General features: G+C 39.9%; 1 protein-coding gene across 1 annotated transcript in view; it reads right to left on the bottom strand.

The window, feature by feature from the left end:
* Positions 1-1,622: 1,622 nt before the first annotated feature.
* PTPN12 (protein tyrosine phosphatase non-receptor type 12) overlaps positions 1,623-17,809 on the bottom strand; it is a 79,693-nt gene continuing 63,506 nt past the window's right edge. Inside the window, exons 13-18 of the mRNA XM_054196801.1 lie at positions 12,136-13,100; positions 9,819-9,896; positions 8,533-8,621; positions 7,508-7,538; positions 6,918-7,034; positions 1,623-6,342 (exon numbers count right to left, since the gene is read on the bottom strand). Coding sequence (XP_054052776.1) covers positions 6,281-6,342; positions 6,918-7,034; positions 7,508-7,538; positions 8,533-8,621; positions 9,819-9,896; positions 12,136-13,100 — 1,342 coding nt within the window. The 3' untranslated portion in view covers positions 1,623-6,280. The remainder of the gene's footprint in view (positions 6,343-6,917; positions 7,035-7,507; positions 7,539-8,532; positions 8,622-9,818; positions 9,897-12,135; positions 13,101-17,809) is intronic.

Below are 17,809 nucleotides of genomic sequence, written 5' to 3'. Positions count from 1 at the left end.
ACAGTTGCTTTATGAAACCACGCATTGATCGGCTGCCTTCCTGTCTAGGATTCATAGGCAACTTCTTGGCCTACAAGCACCTGCAAGGCTGAAGAAATTAACTTTTAGGTAACCTGATGCCCTGGAAAAACATGAAGATAAGAAAAAAAAAAAAAAAGTCACTTGACAGTCATTTTAGGTATTTACACTTTGAACTTAAACTTTGTTTAGAAGTAGGCGCTCTGCTCTCTCCAGTTTAGAGCTGCATAGGTGAGAAATAACGGCTGGGGGGGAAATTAATAAAATAAATGCTGTTAGGATACAGAGTTTCAATCTTCTATTTAGCTTGTTTCAGAGTATTTCTCCATTGACTTTGTGTTATATTATGCACAAAATATGCTATATTCTCACCACAACCTAAACGTCAAACCCGCAAAAGTCCGAGTCGTGCTCCCATACCAATTACAGCCTGGTGACCAGCCTGTGAGGGCAGTGGAAGGATCCCACGGGGGGCTGTTTGCTTTGGGAAAAGTCTGCAAAGTAAGATTTGAGCAGAAGAAAGCACTTGCACTTTTGAATTTGCTCTGTTCGTACCCATCGTATCAGGTATTACATTTGCCTAAACAAGAGTTACTAACCTGGCCAGCAGGACACAGTACCAAGAACGTTTAGTCATAAGCAACCAGGTGGCTAAAAGGAAGGGAACATGCAAATGGAGATGCAAGATTTAGTCAAAATAAGACTTGGGACAGCAAAACACCAAAAAACTAACATCAATGCAACTATTAGAAGAGAGGTACCATTCTCATGGTAGTTGCAGAAAACAAGTGAATCAGAAGAAAATGCTGAGTCAGGAGAGAAGGAGGGAGGAACGAGCTGGGAGCGCCCATGGAAGCAGCAGCAGCACCAAGGCAGGGGCAGCTGCTGGCAGAATCGCATCCACAGCGGCACAAACTGAATCTCTGCCCGTGTTACCAGCCTCTGGGACAAGGTGACAGGGCTGCTTTGCTTCACAAGCTCCTCTTAACCGGGTAAATCAGGTCAGTATTCAGTCAGACACTGCATACTTAAAACTTGCGATTGTTACCAATTCAGTCTATTGACCTGCAAATATTCCTATTACGGGGAAGGATGAAGAAAACACTTTCTGTTAACTATATCAAGCTAAATATATAGTTACTCAGCCAGTCAAACAGATTCAGTCTGACTGCAACAAAATCCAGTTATGGCTGTGCATTTATTATTGCCCAAAAGACACTGGTTTGCCTCTGGTTAATATTCACCATGGAAATACTCTGTGTTAAAACTTGACTTCAATAAGTAATTTTCTGTATTATAAAGCCAATTTGTATTCATAACTACTTACTGTGACTTATTCAGACTTTTTTTTTTTTGTTTAATGTTTTTTTAAGGTTAAAACTGATCTTTAGCACCCCTTGTGTTCCCTCCTGAGCACAGCTCCTGGGCAGCGGTCCTGGCTTTCTGTCCTTCCCACTCAGAAGCGTCATCCAGCTGCTCGGAGCAGATCTCAGAGATACTCTCCTTCCTTTTCCACCCCGACCACTGCTCCCGCTGCCTTTGCGACACGTAAGCCCTCTCACTCCAGTGCTCTGAAGGCCAGGAAGTCAGTTACTAAACTCAAATTACCTTTTCAAAGTTCTTTATTCTTTTATTCCCCCGCTGTAAGTACAAATCAGCACAGACAAAAATAACAAAAAAGCCTCTATGCCTGGGTCATTATACCTTCGGATATTCTTGCCAGTGTTTGCAGGCTTTTCTTCGCCCAGCTGAGCTGCCAAATCAGACGGGGAGAAACACGCTCTTGTTTGCAGCACGCTCGGTGCGGTCCAAGGCTTATCACCTGCTTAACGCTGACAATCCATTCCCTCCTTCCAGCCAGGAAGGCTGAGGCTTTGCTCTCATTTCTTCCGTGATCGAGCAGTGAAAAGAATAATTTTCAGACTGCAAATAATAATAATAAAGAAAATGCAACTTTTATATTATTTTTTCCCCTGGATGCCACTCATGATCTTCACCTTTTACCCTTGCTTCAGCAATCACACTTGTTCTGACCGATTGTCATTGGAACATCTTAACTGTCTTACATTAAGCAGATACATTAATCAGGAGCTGATTTAATTATGAATGGCTACAGCTGGATTGTGGGTGGTCTGCCTCACACCCGGCCAAGGAGCTCCAGTGGTGTCCAGGCTACACGGAGCTTCCCTGTTCTCAACTCTGCCTTACAACCACCCTCCTTTACCCGTCCCCCCCGCCTTAAAAGCAGCTTCTCAATCCTCAGGTACACTGAAGAGCAGATGCTCCAAGAGAGACAGTCATGGCCCAGCTCTTCCTTCGCAACCCAAAGCTTCTGCGCGACTTTGATGAAAGTGTCTTTAATTGCTGTACAACTCTCCTGCCACATCCACCAGGTAACACAGGAGGAGCCGCTTGTCACCCACAGTACAGTATTATCAAGTATGTGAAAAGCACAATGAAGTAGATGAGATATATTATTGTGTTAGTGACCTTGGAATAAACCAGCAGCGGTAACATTACTCCATCAGAAACATGGAATTTGTACTTACTATTTATTAAAGCGTAAGTCTCCACACCAAGTGCTATGTGTGGCATGGGGGGAATTACAACCTGAAACACGCAGTTTAATCCTCAAATGCAAATATTAAAGTGTTCAATTGTCAGAAGACTCTGAAGACAGTATGACAGAATCACAGAAGCGCCTAGGTTGGAAGGGACCTTTCAGATCATCTAGTCCAACCGTCGACCTAACTCTGACAAAGCCATCACTAAACCGTATCTCTAAGCACTATGTCTACCCGTCTTTTAAACACCTCCAGGGATGGTGCCTCAACCACTTCCCTGGGCAGCCTGTTCCCATGCTTAATAACCCTTTCAGTGTAAAAATTTTTCCTAATATCCAATCTCAATCTCCCCTGGCGCAACTTGAGGCCATTTCCTCTTGTCCTACCGCCTGTTACTTGGGAGAAGAGACCAACCCCCACCTCTAAGATGATCTACAGCTAAAAGCAACGACTCCAGCAGCGTGGGGTTACCATGCTGCCCACTCACTGTGTCGCACCTGATCCGCGCTCATTCTTTTAGAAAGTTGTCTCCAAAGAAACACAATCCAAGATTTCAATATACAAAACCCCAAAGGTAATTCTTTGGGATTTTCCATTGTTCTGCACAGTCCCCAAGATAGAAACTTCTTTAAGAAAAATTTTATGTACATGCAGCAGGCTTTCCTAACAGATAAATAAGAAATAAAAATGCTAAAGTAATGCTCTGATCACTAAAAAGTAGAAAGCTACCTTCCAAGTCAATACAAAACCTAAAATATGCCGCATAATAGAGATGAGCCGTGATATTAATAGAGGTCAGCTTTCTTCTAAGACTCGAGTATTTACATTTCTAAAACATGGAGAACTCATTCTTGTGATAATTTACTGCATGATTTGTTCAATATTAATACATTTAGACAATTCAATAAATGGCGTTTTAGAAAAATACTGAAGGAACGTGGAAAGACTGGACCTAAACAAAAGGGAAAAACCTATTCCATGATTGATTTCAAAATATATATAAAACAACTTGGTCTATTCAGTATTCAGTGATAATTTGTAAACTAATGTAATATTGAAAATGAATGTAAAGGGGTTTACAAATAAACCACAGCAAAGAAAGGTCTTGTTCTTTGAAGAAGCTGTTGGACTGGATAACACTGGGACGTTATGATGTGAAACTACTCAGTGCACAGCGCCCAGCCCTGCGCTCATCTCCGTACCCCCCACCAGCATCGATACAGAAAGTAACGACATTGGGCAGGTTTTGCCTTGCACTTGAAACTGTCAGTTTACCTGAAATAAAATAGGTAAAAATATAGAGCTCAGATGAATGTAAGCAGGCAACAGCGAGTTGTAAAACAAGTCCGTGAAAGGATGCAGAAATCCATACAGGGCAACTCAGTTTCATATTGCTAAAGCAAAGAAAGGCTGAGAACTTTGTGACAAACTCAGTCTGGAATACTATCCAAATCCATGCAAATCTAAGGGAAAAAAATATGAACCTGGATGTACTTTAATTAAACATTGCCAGATGGCCTGTATATAGTACACAGATTTTTGTCAGCCTTTGCTCTAGGTGAAATTCAAATGTGGGAAGTGGAGAATCTACAATCTGCACAGTTCTGTATTTTCTTGGTAGAGAAATATGGAAATGATCCTTCAGAAAGTACATCCAAAACACATTTGGCAATTTTCTTATTTAACAGTTGCTTCAAAAAGTTACACCGATTTGGACTGCCTGGTGGCAGTGACAGCCCACGCGCACGACAGCGCCGCGGGAGGTCTCTTAAAGCCTGAGCTGATCGTCTTCAATGCAGGGGAAGGGGAACAAAGTTCAGGCCAACTTTATGCACCCAACTGCAAGACATTCCAGCTGTCTGAACCGTTTACAAAGCAGGAATCCAGCTGATATAGGTTATCCCACATGGCATATATCATTGAATTATTTACTTTTAAATGAGTAATTGCAAAACTATACCTGTGAGAAGTTAAGGTAAGTATTTATAGTGCATACAGTTCTTTGAAAGAGCTCCCCAGCTGGGCAGTCTGTCGTGTGTACCAAATGCACGGCGATTAATCCACAGTCAAAGACAGTAATTGCAAATAATGTACCTTTTGGAAGTTATAATAGGGCTGCTATCTGGGCATTAGCGCTCTCGTAGCGGAGAGGCCCTAAAGGTACAAGTAGTAAATTAAACATAACGTTTCCATGGCTGAAGTTCAGATTAACAGATAGTTCCAATACTTAAAATAAACGTTTTTCCTCTAAGCACTCTTCTTCACTCCCCTGGCATTATTGCTAGCCAGAACTTTTAAAGTCGTTGCTAAAAAGAAGGTCCTGAGGGTCGCTATTTTGTTCAAGTACGAGATCTATAAACTAAGCCAGACTGCCATCCTTCACACTACTTTAGTGAAGGACGCTTCTGAAAACAGTTTTTTTTTCCTAAGAGTAAAAACACCCATAGTGAGATTTTGACTTTCTTTAATTTAAAGATTGTATTACAGAAAAGTTTAAGTAAGGAATCCTTATAAGGATTAACTCTTGACATAATATATTGCCAAGATACAGTGTAGCTGCAAGGGCTCTATGTGAACCTTCATATAAGTTGCTGTCTTACATACACAGTCGCCGAACAACAAAAATGGTATTTACCATTTGTAAGAGAAGACAGTGGTATTTAAACAGTCCTTTCACCAGTGTGTTCTGGTTTCCCCGAATTAGAAACATGCCATACTAAAACTGTAAAACCCTAATTATACCGAAAGTTGAGAGAGATGCATTTTCTAAAGATTGCAACTGATGAAACGTTAAAATGAAAACTAAGGAGTGTTGATTACGTAGAATGGTTTCTCTTTTACTGGCAGGTCAAATATACTAGAAACGTACAAATATTTTTGATAATCTAATTCCAGATGAACTCAAAACACTGAAGTAACATACACAGGCTAAGAGAATTCAATACTGTTCCAAGGCACTTACTGAATCTCCGTGACTAGATGAAAACCAGAACAAATTAGGTCTGACAATTAAACAGTATATAATATAAAAATAACCTTTTGCTTACAATTTACAAAATGTATTACAATCTTTATCTCTGCTAACCTGTAATTCTGGCTGTGTGTGTCCAGCAATTTTGTGTAAAAAACCCCAGAAACTATTTTCTAAAACTTCAGGGCAAATAATTTACAAATAAGGTACACAAAAATTTAGATCATGCAGAGATTTCTTACATCTTCTGTTAATATTTTATGATTGCAACTTTATCAAATTATATACTTACTTGCCCTGTACATATACAAAATAATGCATACATGGTAATCAAACGTTAGCAAAAAGTAGTCCATAGACACAATCTGTCGAAAGTATTACTATATTAACATATGTCTACAAGCAGCGTGTAACAGGGTTAAAAGACATTAAGGCAATAATACTTGAAGTTACAAAATAAATCATATGTAATACTTTCTCCTAAGTGTAATAAGGCAGGTAGATGGCCCCAGCAAAAAGTTAAGTTGTAATACTGGAATCCACTGTCGTGAACAATGTTTAAGGTTTTGCGTGGGATGTACTGCAAGAGTGTACCATTTGGTAGTTAGATCTACACTGCTCTGTGTTAGTCGCCCCCCAGAAAAGTGGAATACTATTTTTCTAGTTCTCAGTGGCACTTGAGTCTTCCAGTATAATTTATTGATAGTATGGTCCATTGGTTCTTGGATCATGTCCATTCCGAAGGTGGCTCTCTTGGTCCTCTGGGCTTTCCACAGCGGTTACCAAAACCTAAGGAAATAAATGTATTTATTACTCCTGTCTCCTCAGACAGTGCAGTCTCACAAACGTCGGCAGCAGTCAAGATCACTGTAAGAAATGCTCCGGCTCTTATGGAAGAGATTTATTCTCAGGGCTAGAAAATGACTTTGTAGTATTAGGAGTTCTAAAGGCACCATGGCCATAGGAAATACATACATGAAGAATTTGTATATAATTATAGTTCACTATTTAAAACTCGCTTGGAAAGTACTTCTCAGTAAATACAGTATTACAGCCTTTGTTATTATTTATTGATTCCACACACACACACACCCCTTCTGTGTACCAGAGCAGTTTTCTCAGGTATTATTTCTGAAAGTTTTCAGTGTTCTACCGAAATTATACTCCATTTGACTAATTCTGTATTTCATACACTCTGAAAAACAAAGCAAAGAATGACTGAATCGCTCGCTCTGGGGAGAACTTTCAGCAATGCTGAAGAGACAAGGCAGGGAGATAGCAGCAGAAGCCATCCAAGCTAGTAATGTTAAGGAATCTTGTGTTTAAATTATCTAGTGATTATGTTTTGAAAGAATTGCAGTTACCAAGATCTGTTACTTCTGCAGGATATTCTGAAATTTGACCTCTTGTATCGGTGAAACCAGAAAAAGAAATCTGAGATAAAACGTCAGTTGGTGTCTTGCTGCTCCTTTCAGGATGATCTGGAAAAGACAAACACCTCCCTCAGTCTAACACTCATTTACTCAGCACTGCGTGAACGCTATTTTCAAGCGCAGCTCAGTCCAAAACACAACTTGCATCAAATATTTTTTACAAAAATAAAGATTTAACAGCCAATTTCTCATTTCTTAAAAAGCATACTTCAAAATTGTTCAGGAACAGATGAGCTCGTTGCAAGAAAAGCATCATGGATAGAAAGTAGCTTTTGAAGCAATTGTATGTATACAGGCATTTCAAGGTTAGATCATGACATATTTGTGAATTGCAAGGAGAAAAATTTCTCCCTGGTAGTTTCTGATCTTCTAATAAAAGTATTCCCAAAACACTTTCTCAGTTCAAATGGTTAGGTTACTTAAACTTTCCACTCTTATGGGATTACTGAACAGATTAACAAGTGGAAATAACATTCCTTTTAATATAGAATAAATAAATAAAAATCTTTTCCATCACTTACCGGGTAGTACAGGTGAAGTTGTTTTCAAACCCTGTTAATGAGAAATATTTTAAATAATTCTGTAAAACGCTTCCAAAATACTAAGAGAACACCAGAAATTCAAGATGATGAAAATATCTTCAAAAAAATATACATCATCTGTGGAAATATCTACTTGCTCCTACATTTCTGACTTGCTGTAACACTGAAAAAAACCAACCGCTACAGTAGTTAATAAAGAAGTTACTATCAGAACCTCACTTAATATTTAATAAAAAGTTAAAATTTTCATATTACAAATTATTTGCAAAATTAGGTAGTTTAGTTCCCATACTAAATTTACAGTCCCTGAAAAGTCATTTAACTTTTTTGTCAAATTTTTAAGTGGTGTGTAAAGGTGGCTGTGAAGTATATTGGGGGTGCACGAAAAACCAGCATGAATGCATAGAGGATTTATATGCTTTTGAAGTTTTGCCAGCTGTTTGTAACAGATGGCTTTGAGCAACTCGTAGCCTGATGCGAAAAGTGAAATCTGATGGGCAGAAAAGGGTTGGTTTAAAAGAAATACGGATATAAGGAAAAACTTTATCAGGCAGTGAAACAGTTTGCCCACAGAGGATATGGAGTCTCCATCTCTGGAGGTTTTCAAGACCCAACTGGGTAAAGCCCTGAGCAGCCTGGTCTGAGTCCCTGCCTCACGCAGCAGGTTAGGTGAGAGGCTGCAGTTCTCCGGCTGGAATTAGCCTATGATCCATTAAAGGCAGACAGCAAGCTCCATAAAAGCAGCATATTACACTCTTACAGCTGTAATTCAAGGTATATTGAGGATGACTTTTAAAAGTATTGCTGAACTTCGAGAGCCAGGTTGTTCTCCTGGAAAGAAAACACGCTCTTAACACATCAGTTCAGCAGCTCAGGCAGAGGAAAAGCCGGCTCATTGCAGATGATCAGCGGCTGTAACTTTTCAAAAGTATGTATTTTGCTTTTTGTAGCTCCCAACCAAATTAGAAGTGACGGATTAGTACAGAGGTGTCTCCTGTACTTACTGTAGAGGCTGACTGGTCAGGGAGATGCTGATCACGTAATATGCTCCATTCGGACTGCGCAATCATAGCTGGCTTCGGCAAGGGTGTGCCTAGGAAAAATTAAATCAAACTCAACATACTTGAGTTCTCTCCATGATGCGGCATTCGAACATAGCATTAGAAACGTGCTATAAAGCAACTTTTTAAAATTAAATGCTTGTAAAAACATGAATCTCTCTTTACACAAAGAGCTTTCAAGATAAGGGAAGACTCCACAACAGAACTCAAAACGCAAGGCTGCAGTATTTGCATTGTGGGTGTTAATTTCCTTCATTTAGGGGTTCCTAAGAATAGGAGAACTAGCTTCTTTTTCAATAATATTTTAAAAATTTTGTTATACCAGCTATGCCATAACAGTAGGTCTGAAAAAATCATACTAAGTAAAGAAAACACAGAAGTCAGGACAGTCATACCTGTCCTTTACTGACATCATGCAAAAACACAATCAAAATTGAAGTGGGTTTAGCGATTCCAGTCTGAAGATATTTATTTTTTTAAATAAAAAAGCGCTTTGTTTCTTTTGTTCTCACAGAAAAGAAACAAGTCCATAATATCCAAAGAAAGGATCGCTTTGACTCTGAACTACCGACGTTATGATGCTCAAGGGACATATTTACAAAACTTCAATGTTTTTATGCTGAAAATATCTTTATTAACTACTTTGGCCAAAAATTTTTGAAAGTTTCACAAAGTGACACTAAACAAAAGCCTCAGTAAATAACCACACCACAGCTAGGTTTTTTTGAAGATGCCAAACCAACCTAATTTATCATTTCACACGCAGTGCAGTATGAAACGTCATCATCTTTCCTGTGCCCAGGAAAGGAGAATCAGATAAGCACTCTTCACATGTTTTCCCATTCCCTACCTGGGAGCAGCAGGAAGCTTCCTAAAATAGCGTAAAATAGCTGGGGAATCTCCCAACTGTACTGCATTTCCCCACTGTATCTCATTTCCATACCCTTCAGATTGAAAACCAGCTCCACTAAAATCGATATTGAAGCCTCCGATACACTTAGGTGTCATGTAACAGCACGCTTAGTCAGAAGCGAGAAATAATTTGACTGTGTTCAAGGGCTTGTGAAAGTTAAACCTCAAAATAAGCCATTACACAGGCTTGATGTCATTCCATTTTACAATTTGTGCCAGCGCTTTAAGGTTAACCAAAAAAGCAGGGACATTCAAATACAATACTGAAACGCATTTCACATTTTATCCCCAATTATCACAAAACATTAAAAACTCACTCTGTTCACTTGCTAATACAAATGATTCTGGTGTTCTTTCTGGGAGCGGGGGAGAGGAATCTTCACTAGTATCAGCATCTAAATCAAATATAACATTTAAATAAGTTAAAAAACACACTTAAGTTTTCCTCCTAGATTTTTAGAAGTTGATCTTTTGATACATGAGATCATCCTAAACTTGGCATAAAATTTAAAGCAAAAGGAAATTTGCTCTAAATGTTATAAACCATTTTGTTTTATGATGCTAACGCCTTGGGAGCAACTCCATGCTAACAACGCTATCGTCACATTAAGGGGTTAAGAACCAGTTTGTAGGTGATGGAAGAAAGAAAGGTAGAATAGTCTAAATCGTTTGGAGAAAAACACCTCGGCAACTCCAATGAGTATTTTTCCTTCATTCTTTCAGCAACACAATATAAGCAGAATTAACAGTCTGCACTGGAGCGGTATCGCTTGCATCTTGAACAAGTAACTTGCCAGTAACCGTACCACAGTAGTTGTTGTAATTTAATTGCAGTTCATTACATGTCTATTTGCAGCCACCGCAACTAAGAGTTTGGCTCATTACAACACGCCGCCTTCTTGAACTCTTCTGCAGATACTGGTAGGTACATACAGTTGGTGCCTACCAACTGAACCGCTGATGAAGCTCCCAAACCATGGCAAGAAGCATGTTGAAAATACGTATGAGCTCTTCAGCTGTGCTGAAGACAGTAACTTACTACTGATGAGCAGCGATTTTTATTTTTTCTTAAGCAGCTCTAGCCATGCTTACTTCCAAAGTGAATACAGCACAGCTAGACTACATGGTGCAAGGACTTTAAGCAACGATGCTCTTCAGGCCGGCACCGTGCGACAGTCAGTCCTAGGGAAGCCCCACATTAGCCACTTCTCTAAAGCCCCAAGTCCCCATTTCACTTCCCAAAGTCCACCTCGGGGCCCACCCAGGCTGGCTCCTACACCACCAATATAAACTAGTTAAACAGCCTAGTGCAAGGTTTACTAGCCAGAAGGGTAAACAGGAGCCAGAGGAGATGGCTACCGTTGTTGCCAGTAACACATTCCATCCCCAGTCTCGCCTCTCAGGAGTGTACTACGCAAGCTGTTCTGGCAGCAAAAGCCCCACTCCTGCCTGCTCAGGAATTTGGAGTAGAAATTAAAGGTTTAAACCAATTCAAAATAGCTGCTGCCATAAGAAGTCTCATCTGACAACTGTATTCTACCCAGGATTCATAAAAAGATGAAGACGTTTAACTAATGAAACCATGAAGCTTGCCCTGCCAACGTGCCAGCAGCAGGGAAAGGAGCTCCATCACATTTTTCAAGCCACTGCATTCAGAGTGACTCTCTGAGACCTGCTCCATCTCAGGTTTACTATACAATATAAGAAAACCTTCATTTATTGAAATAGTCTCCGTAAAATCAGCAAATAAGATCACTACGGAGTACGCACTTGTTTTAAGTTTGGGGTTTTTTGTTGTTGTGGGGAGGTTATTGTTTTGGGTTTTTCTTAACCTCAGGGTACAACTACTTTTCATTTCATTTGAATCAAAAAGAGGATTTAATTATGCGATAAGATCATGCACACCAACAGTTACGGTTAAGCAAGTGGGGTGCTGGTAAGTTCATGGGCAAGCTTTATTGATGATTGTACCCAAATCCCCAGCTTCAGACAGAAGAGTCCTCAAGTATGAAAATGAAAAAGCTACTATAAAACATGGTTGAGGATCACTGGTGCAAAGCGATACAGCCCTATATTCTCAAGTCTGAGATGGATTACAAGACCCACAACCCGAATATAAAATGGACAAAGCAAGGCTAAATATTTACAATACTATTAAAATGCAGGAGCCAAATCATGAGCAACTTCAAAGACTTGTACAGTGAAAGAGGTCACATCTACATTTTTAGGACTAGCACATCAACCAGAAGCATGAATTTGATGTGTGTTTGGACAAGACTGTTAAAATATGTCAACTACACAAAACTGCCATTATTGTAGTCACTTCCATGAAATCAGACATGGAGAAAAAAATGCGTCAACCAGCAACAAAGAAACCTGCAATTACGAATGCATTCATACCTCACAATAAGGCTTTTGAAGCAGCTTATCAAGGTCTGTAGTACCTTGTAGCAGATATTGCTCACATGCAAACCAAAACTGGGGGAAAGAAGAGTTGTGCCCTTTCTGAAGCTGTCACACTGCACTGTTTCAATTTACAGTTAGAAAATTGCATTTTAAAGAAATTTATGTTGTCCAACTCTACAGATGCAACCAGCTTAAAGAGTCACACTTCTGAACCATAATGAAACCTACCTTTGCCATCTTCAGAACATGTTACAGCTGTTAAGTCTTGCCTAGCAATAGACATTGGCAATACTTTTCTGGCAGAAAAGTTTTCAGTATTAGTGGCAGCAGAAACTGTGGCACTTGCGGTTGAAACATTAGATGCGCTTCTGCTCATGGCTCCATCAAAGTTCATCTCATCTGTGTCAGAATCATCTGAATGAAGAGGATTAGTAAAACAGAGGGGCGCTCGAACAGAAATAGTAGCATGATCAATATTATCACTGGAAGGATGTTCAACCGTGGTGTTTGATACCAGAGAGAGAGTTTTAACACCATGACATAAGAGGTCTGAAGACGTGTCTTCAGACACTGACGTACGCAGTGCATTTTCAGGCCTGTGCAGTGACCACGTGGCATGTCCCTTTTCTGTCAGAGGCAGACGATCTGGTCTTGGCGGAGTATCAGAAGCCTGCTGACTCTGCAGACTTTCTGGTGAAGGTATTAAGGCCGTACTAGACTGTGGCACGCTGCATTCCATACGCGAGTTTTGAGAAGCATCTACAAACGAATCCCCTGAAATCTGTTCCTGTGGCTTAAAGCTCTTATCAACTACACAGGATGACACAGGCTTTATTTTAATTGCATGTCCCCTGTTCAACAGGGAGTTCCCATCAAAGCTCCGTGGTCCCTCCTGAAGAGGTACCTTCTTGATTTCAAAACTTAAGTTGCGCTCCAGCCTTTTCTCTGCCCGTTCACTGGGTTCATTCTTCCCTGAATGTTCTGTTGACTTATTGTAATTCTCATTGAGGTCTGTTGAATGCTCTGACGAAACCATGTGCAAAACCGGCTTTGGATGGTATCTGTCATTGTCCTGCCACACAGTAGTGACTGTTGGATAAGCTGATGGGGGAGACGGTGTTAAGATTGGTGGTACTGGCTGAGGCTCTGGAGGCTGTAAGATTTCTTCTTTAGCGTCTCCTTCTACAAGGCAACTGTAAAAGAGCCAAACACACAATTGTGTAAGTTTTCTGTATTTTGACAATATTTTAGGTATCTCCCCATCCATCTTGGCAGTCGTAATGCTCTCATACCAATACTGAACTGCAAGCAGTGCTTTCACTTCATACAGACAACAGTTATAAAATATGACTAATGGGGTAGGCAAGAACTAAGTCAACACGCTCAAAGCATCTTCCAGACTATCACAAAGACACGCATTCAGCCCACAACTAATCCTCATTGATAGCTCAAAGATTGCTCACATCCTTTCCCAGAAGCATTTCTTCAAAGACTGTAAGAAAGGCCCCCTTGTGGCAGGATTTCAGCGCTTTTTTGCTTTCTTCTTTCTTAAGAAGGGCTCAGAGGAACTAGACATATGGAATTCAATTTTCAAGAAAGCCAAGAAAAATTCATTTTAAAGAACAACCTTACAGCCTGCTTAGTACCAAATATCTTCCTTTATTTTTATGTTTCTGTACATGTCCAGCAGGACATGTTATTTTTATATTTGTGTTTTCAATAGTTTCTCCATAGTTGTAGGGCTAATGATGCAGACCAAATTTACCTGCCACAAGGTACACACTGGATAAAATCCACTCACAGTAGAATATACGACCCAAATTACAGTGCATATTATGAGACCATGGCATTTCTTATTACAGCTCATCTTAACCTACTGAAAAGGAGCAGGTCTTCAGGCATACAGTCAGTTTACTTTCAGATTAGACGTAGAATATTTGACCATAAACATTTTGTACACCTGACTAAGATCTTGTCTACAAACAGGAATTAGGCATTTTCCTTCAGAGCCTTTGAAAATATCTCTTTTCATTCTGTAAGACTAGTAACAGAGTGATAACTGAGGTGCAAAACAAACGTGTGACAGGAACAGAAATACGATGACACCATTTAAAGAAATTATACTTTCAATCCAGGCAGGCAAGCCAAAGCACAATGGACTACTGTTTGCACAGGAGTGTGATTTGGTCACATACTTGAGTGGTGAAACCAACCTATTTTATGCACAAAGCTCAGATCACCTCCTGCTGTTGGCAGAGACGTCTTTCATGGGAAGTAATAAGCCATCTATATAGACCAGCACATAATGTCCAAGACAGTAATATTCAGAAGACAGATACTTTGATCCCTCCGTCTTAGGGGAACAGACAGTTCCCAGGGTCACAAGAGTCTTTACTGATAAGTTCAGGTGGTCCCAGCACCCAAGTAACCTTGAACAAGCAGGAGTCAGACAAATCCTCACACACCTTTAGTTTTTTGGGATAATCTATGTCAGACACCATAAATGACCCAAATCCAGCTCTGCAGCAGGAGACTTGGAACATTCCCTTGGAGATAAGGTTATAGCAAGACATTCTCTTCCCTTGAAAGTGAGGTCACTGGTAGATCTTGGACCATACCTTCCTTTCATGATCCAACATCCTGAAGAACTGAAACTATTCACAGAAGTGTTTACTGTACTCTCGTGAAAATAGACTTTTATTTGAAAACAAATTCAAGGCTACACACCAAAAGCCAGAAAAGCAGAGGCTTCCAAAAAGGCAAAACCTCTTACTACCTGCTAGATGACAGATCACTGTGACAGTATTCTGCTGCATTTGTGTAAAACCTCGGAGAACACAGCACACGTGGCAGGTCTGGAAGAAGACGTGCCAGTAACAACTCTCATGTTGTAAGGACTAGCAGGATGATATGTAGATTATATTCCCCAGGCCCTGTGCTTTCAGGCCATTTAAATGTAACTTTCATGATAGCGGCAGTAGTTAATCATACATTACTAACTCAGATGAAGAATAAGAATGAAAAAGTACTTGTATTTTAAAGACTTGACAGATTCTGCAGAGGAAAAAAAAGCGATCTCATAACAAGCCATCAGCCACATAATAAAACCACACCTTCAGAGATTATAGGTGAAGTCTGGCATCCAAACACAGGTTGCCATTCAACACGGAACAGTCAGAAAGCATCCAATTCTACTACTACCTGTCTTGCTCCTACAAATCTTTCACAGAGGAAGCTCAGTCTGAATTAAGAAGTCTAACATGGGCCTAATAAATTTCATCAACCACAGGGGAGCTCCAAGAAATCTCAGCTGGGTTATCACAGTCAGTCAACACATGTAAGATGATCAGAAATAAGAGGCATGTCTTTCAAACTCTTTTTAATCAGACAACTACCTAGACAGAGAAAGGCTGTCACTACTGCCAAAACATTAACAAGACTGTTTAGAGCGATGGACAGACGAGACCAAAGAAAAGGCTTGCTATTAATATCACATCTTGGCTGACTGTAAACCATAAATGCTTTACAACAGACATTCTGAAATTTGATGAATGAATCACTTCACTCTGAAGACTGACAAAGGCTAGCATCAGTCTCCTGCACTTGTTAATTAAGGCATTTGGCTTTCCAAGACAAGTCTCCATCTTCCTCTTATTGCTCCTATTAAGTCTGAAAAAGCCTTCTTACTTGAGAGAACACTGGCTAGTAACATAGCTCTGTAGGCCAAAGAATTTTCCACCTTCTCAGACAACATTAATAAGAAAGTATGAATGTAAAAAAAACAAGTAGAAAGGCTTATAAGAATAATGCAGAGTACCAAGTTATACTCCGCATCCCTTCAGTATTGCATTATCCAGCAATCCGTGGTGAGGTTTCTTCTCATACTGCTCACATATGCCAACCTAGCTTTGTCAGACAGCAAGAGGAAGCAAGAATGATTCAAATCTTGATCATATTTTCAAAAAGGTTACTGGAGAGCATAGAGGACAAATAAAAAAACCCAACAGTTACAAAACTGAACTGCTATCTCTGCCCTACGGGCATTCCTTAAGTCAAACAAAAAACATTAAGCATCAAACATGCTGTTTGCGTTACACTGGAACAAAGCCAACAGTGGGCCGGCTTTTAAGCGTTATAGGGAACAGGGCTAAAGACCACACAATTGCACAAGAATTCCTGACCGCCTATTCATGACTGAAAGGCATCAGACAGGCTTCCCATTACCTGTCTGCACGTCACTTCACAAAAAAAAAAAAAAAAAATCAAAGCAATACTATTAACTCCCCTGTTTGCAAGCAAGGCCTGAAAAGGACTTCGACAGTGCAAATTCTTGAGACTATCGTAACCTATGTAAAAAAAGCCTCACGCTTGAATCTTCTACAATATTGAAAGCATACCTATCTTGGGACAGGCTACAGCATGAGCTTCATCCTTATGATTTTATTAGCACCAAGCTCTAGCAGTATGGGCCGGATAACCAAAGTCCTTACACAAGGGATTCCAAACTGAAGAGAACCGTTTGGATTTTCAGTTTATGAACATCCCCACCCACTGGAGCACTGCAAGGTCCCCAGCTTCCAAATGATCTTCTACAAGTTATCTTTGTATCTGGAAAACCCCAGATCCCTCTGCAATTCTCCCAGGAGCCTTCTTCCATTCTCTCCCTGCCTAACTCCTGTCACAAAGGGTTGGGCCTCAAATTCCTTCTCTTTCTCCCCGGCCTGTGCTTGGATACTGCTATTTTGCATTACACTGAGATAGGAGGACTACAGAGCACATCCAAACAACTTAAAAGTAATTTGGGAACTGTTTTGCCTTTAGACGTTCTTGAAAAGTGAAAAAGCTCGAGAAAAAGTTGTTTGCTTGAATCAGTAAAGATCAGCTGAGAAAAAAAAAAGTCAGTCTTGCTCCAAGTTAATACACGCTAAGGAGAAGAGGAGAATTTACCTTGGATTTCTCTTCTCTATTCCGGGGGGAGACAACGGGACAGAGAGGGATGGAGGGAGTTCACTTGCATGATTACATGCCCTCTTTACCAGCAGTGATGTTCATCAGTAATCTCCACTAAATCCTCCTACTGAAAATGAGTTTTTTCCCTTATTGACCTCATTTTCCTGACCCAGAGTCATCCATGCAATCAGCAAAACTACTTTCTTATCTGGTACAGACATACCATTAAGCATTACAATTAGCTAAAGAAACAAGTTAACATCGAACTAGATACGACAAGATTATAGGCCCATAATACCAGTCAAAATTCATGAAGTTCTTCACTGATTACTGTTTAATAAAATCACCCCGCATGTACACAAACAGCCCTCTCAGAGGTATGCATAGAACGGATGACACAGGAAATGCTGCACAAGTCATCAACCCAAAAGTTGAGCGATCATCTTCCTCGTACACAGATAGACAGAGCTATTAAAATATTCCCCATTATATTTACATTCCTTCACTATTAAATGAGAGCTTGCAGTGATCAAATGAGAAATTCTCTATCAAAATCATTCTTTGCTGTATTAATACTGAAGAATATCCATCCTCAGAAAATGAGATGCCCAAATAGCATTCTGATGTTTTTTTTTTTTTTTTTTTTTTTTAAGGAAAGACATGCCACCAAGGATTTCCTAGTTTTCTCTGAATATGTAACAATTTTTCCATTTTACTGACATCACAGTATTATTTTGCATGTTCTGCATTGCAAATAATGTTTTTGTTTCTTTTTACAAAGCAGAACCATTAGGGTATGTATACCTTTAGGAGGTCTTTATTTGGCAGTAGCTTTTTCTAAAACTCTTGCCAGAAAATCTTGGGCGTTTTGAGCTGCTGCATAATGCTTTCTTTGGGCACTTCCTCCAACAGCTCTATAGACACTTCTCCCCCCAGAGGCAGAAAATTATCT

The sequence above is a fragment of the Rissa tridactyla genome, chromosome 1 (assembly GCF_028500815.1).
Source record: "Rissa tridactyla isolate bRisTri1 chromosome 1, bRisTri1.patW.cur.20221130, whole genome shotgun sequence".
In the NCBI taxonomy this organism is placed as follows: domain Eukaryota; kingdom Metazoa; phylum Chordata; class Aves; order Charadriiformes; family Laridae; genus Rissa; species Rissa tridactyla.
The sequence above is the reverse complement of the archived record's forward strand: the minus strand, read 5'-3'. Positions and strand labels throughout refer to the sequence as shown.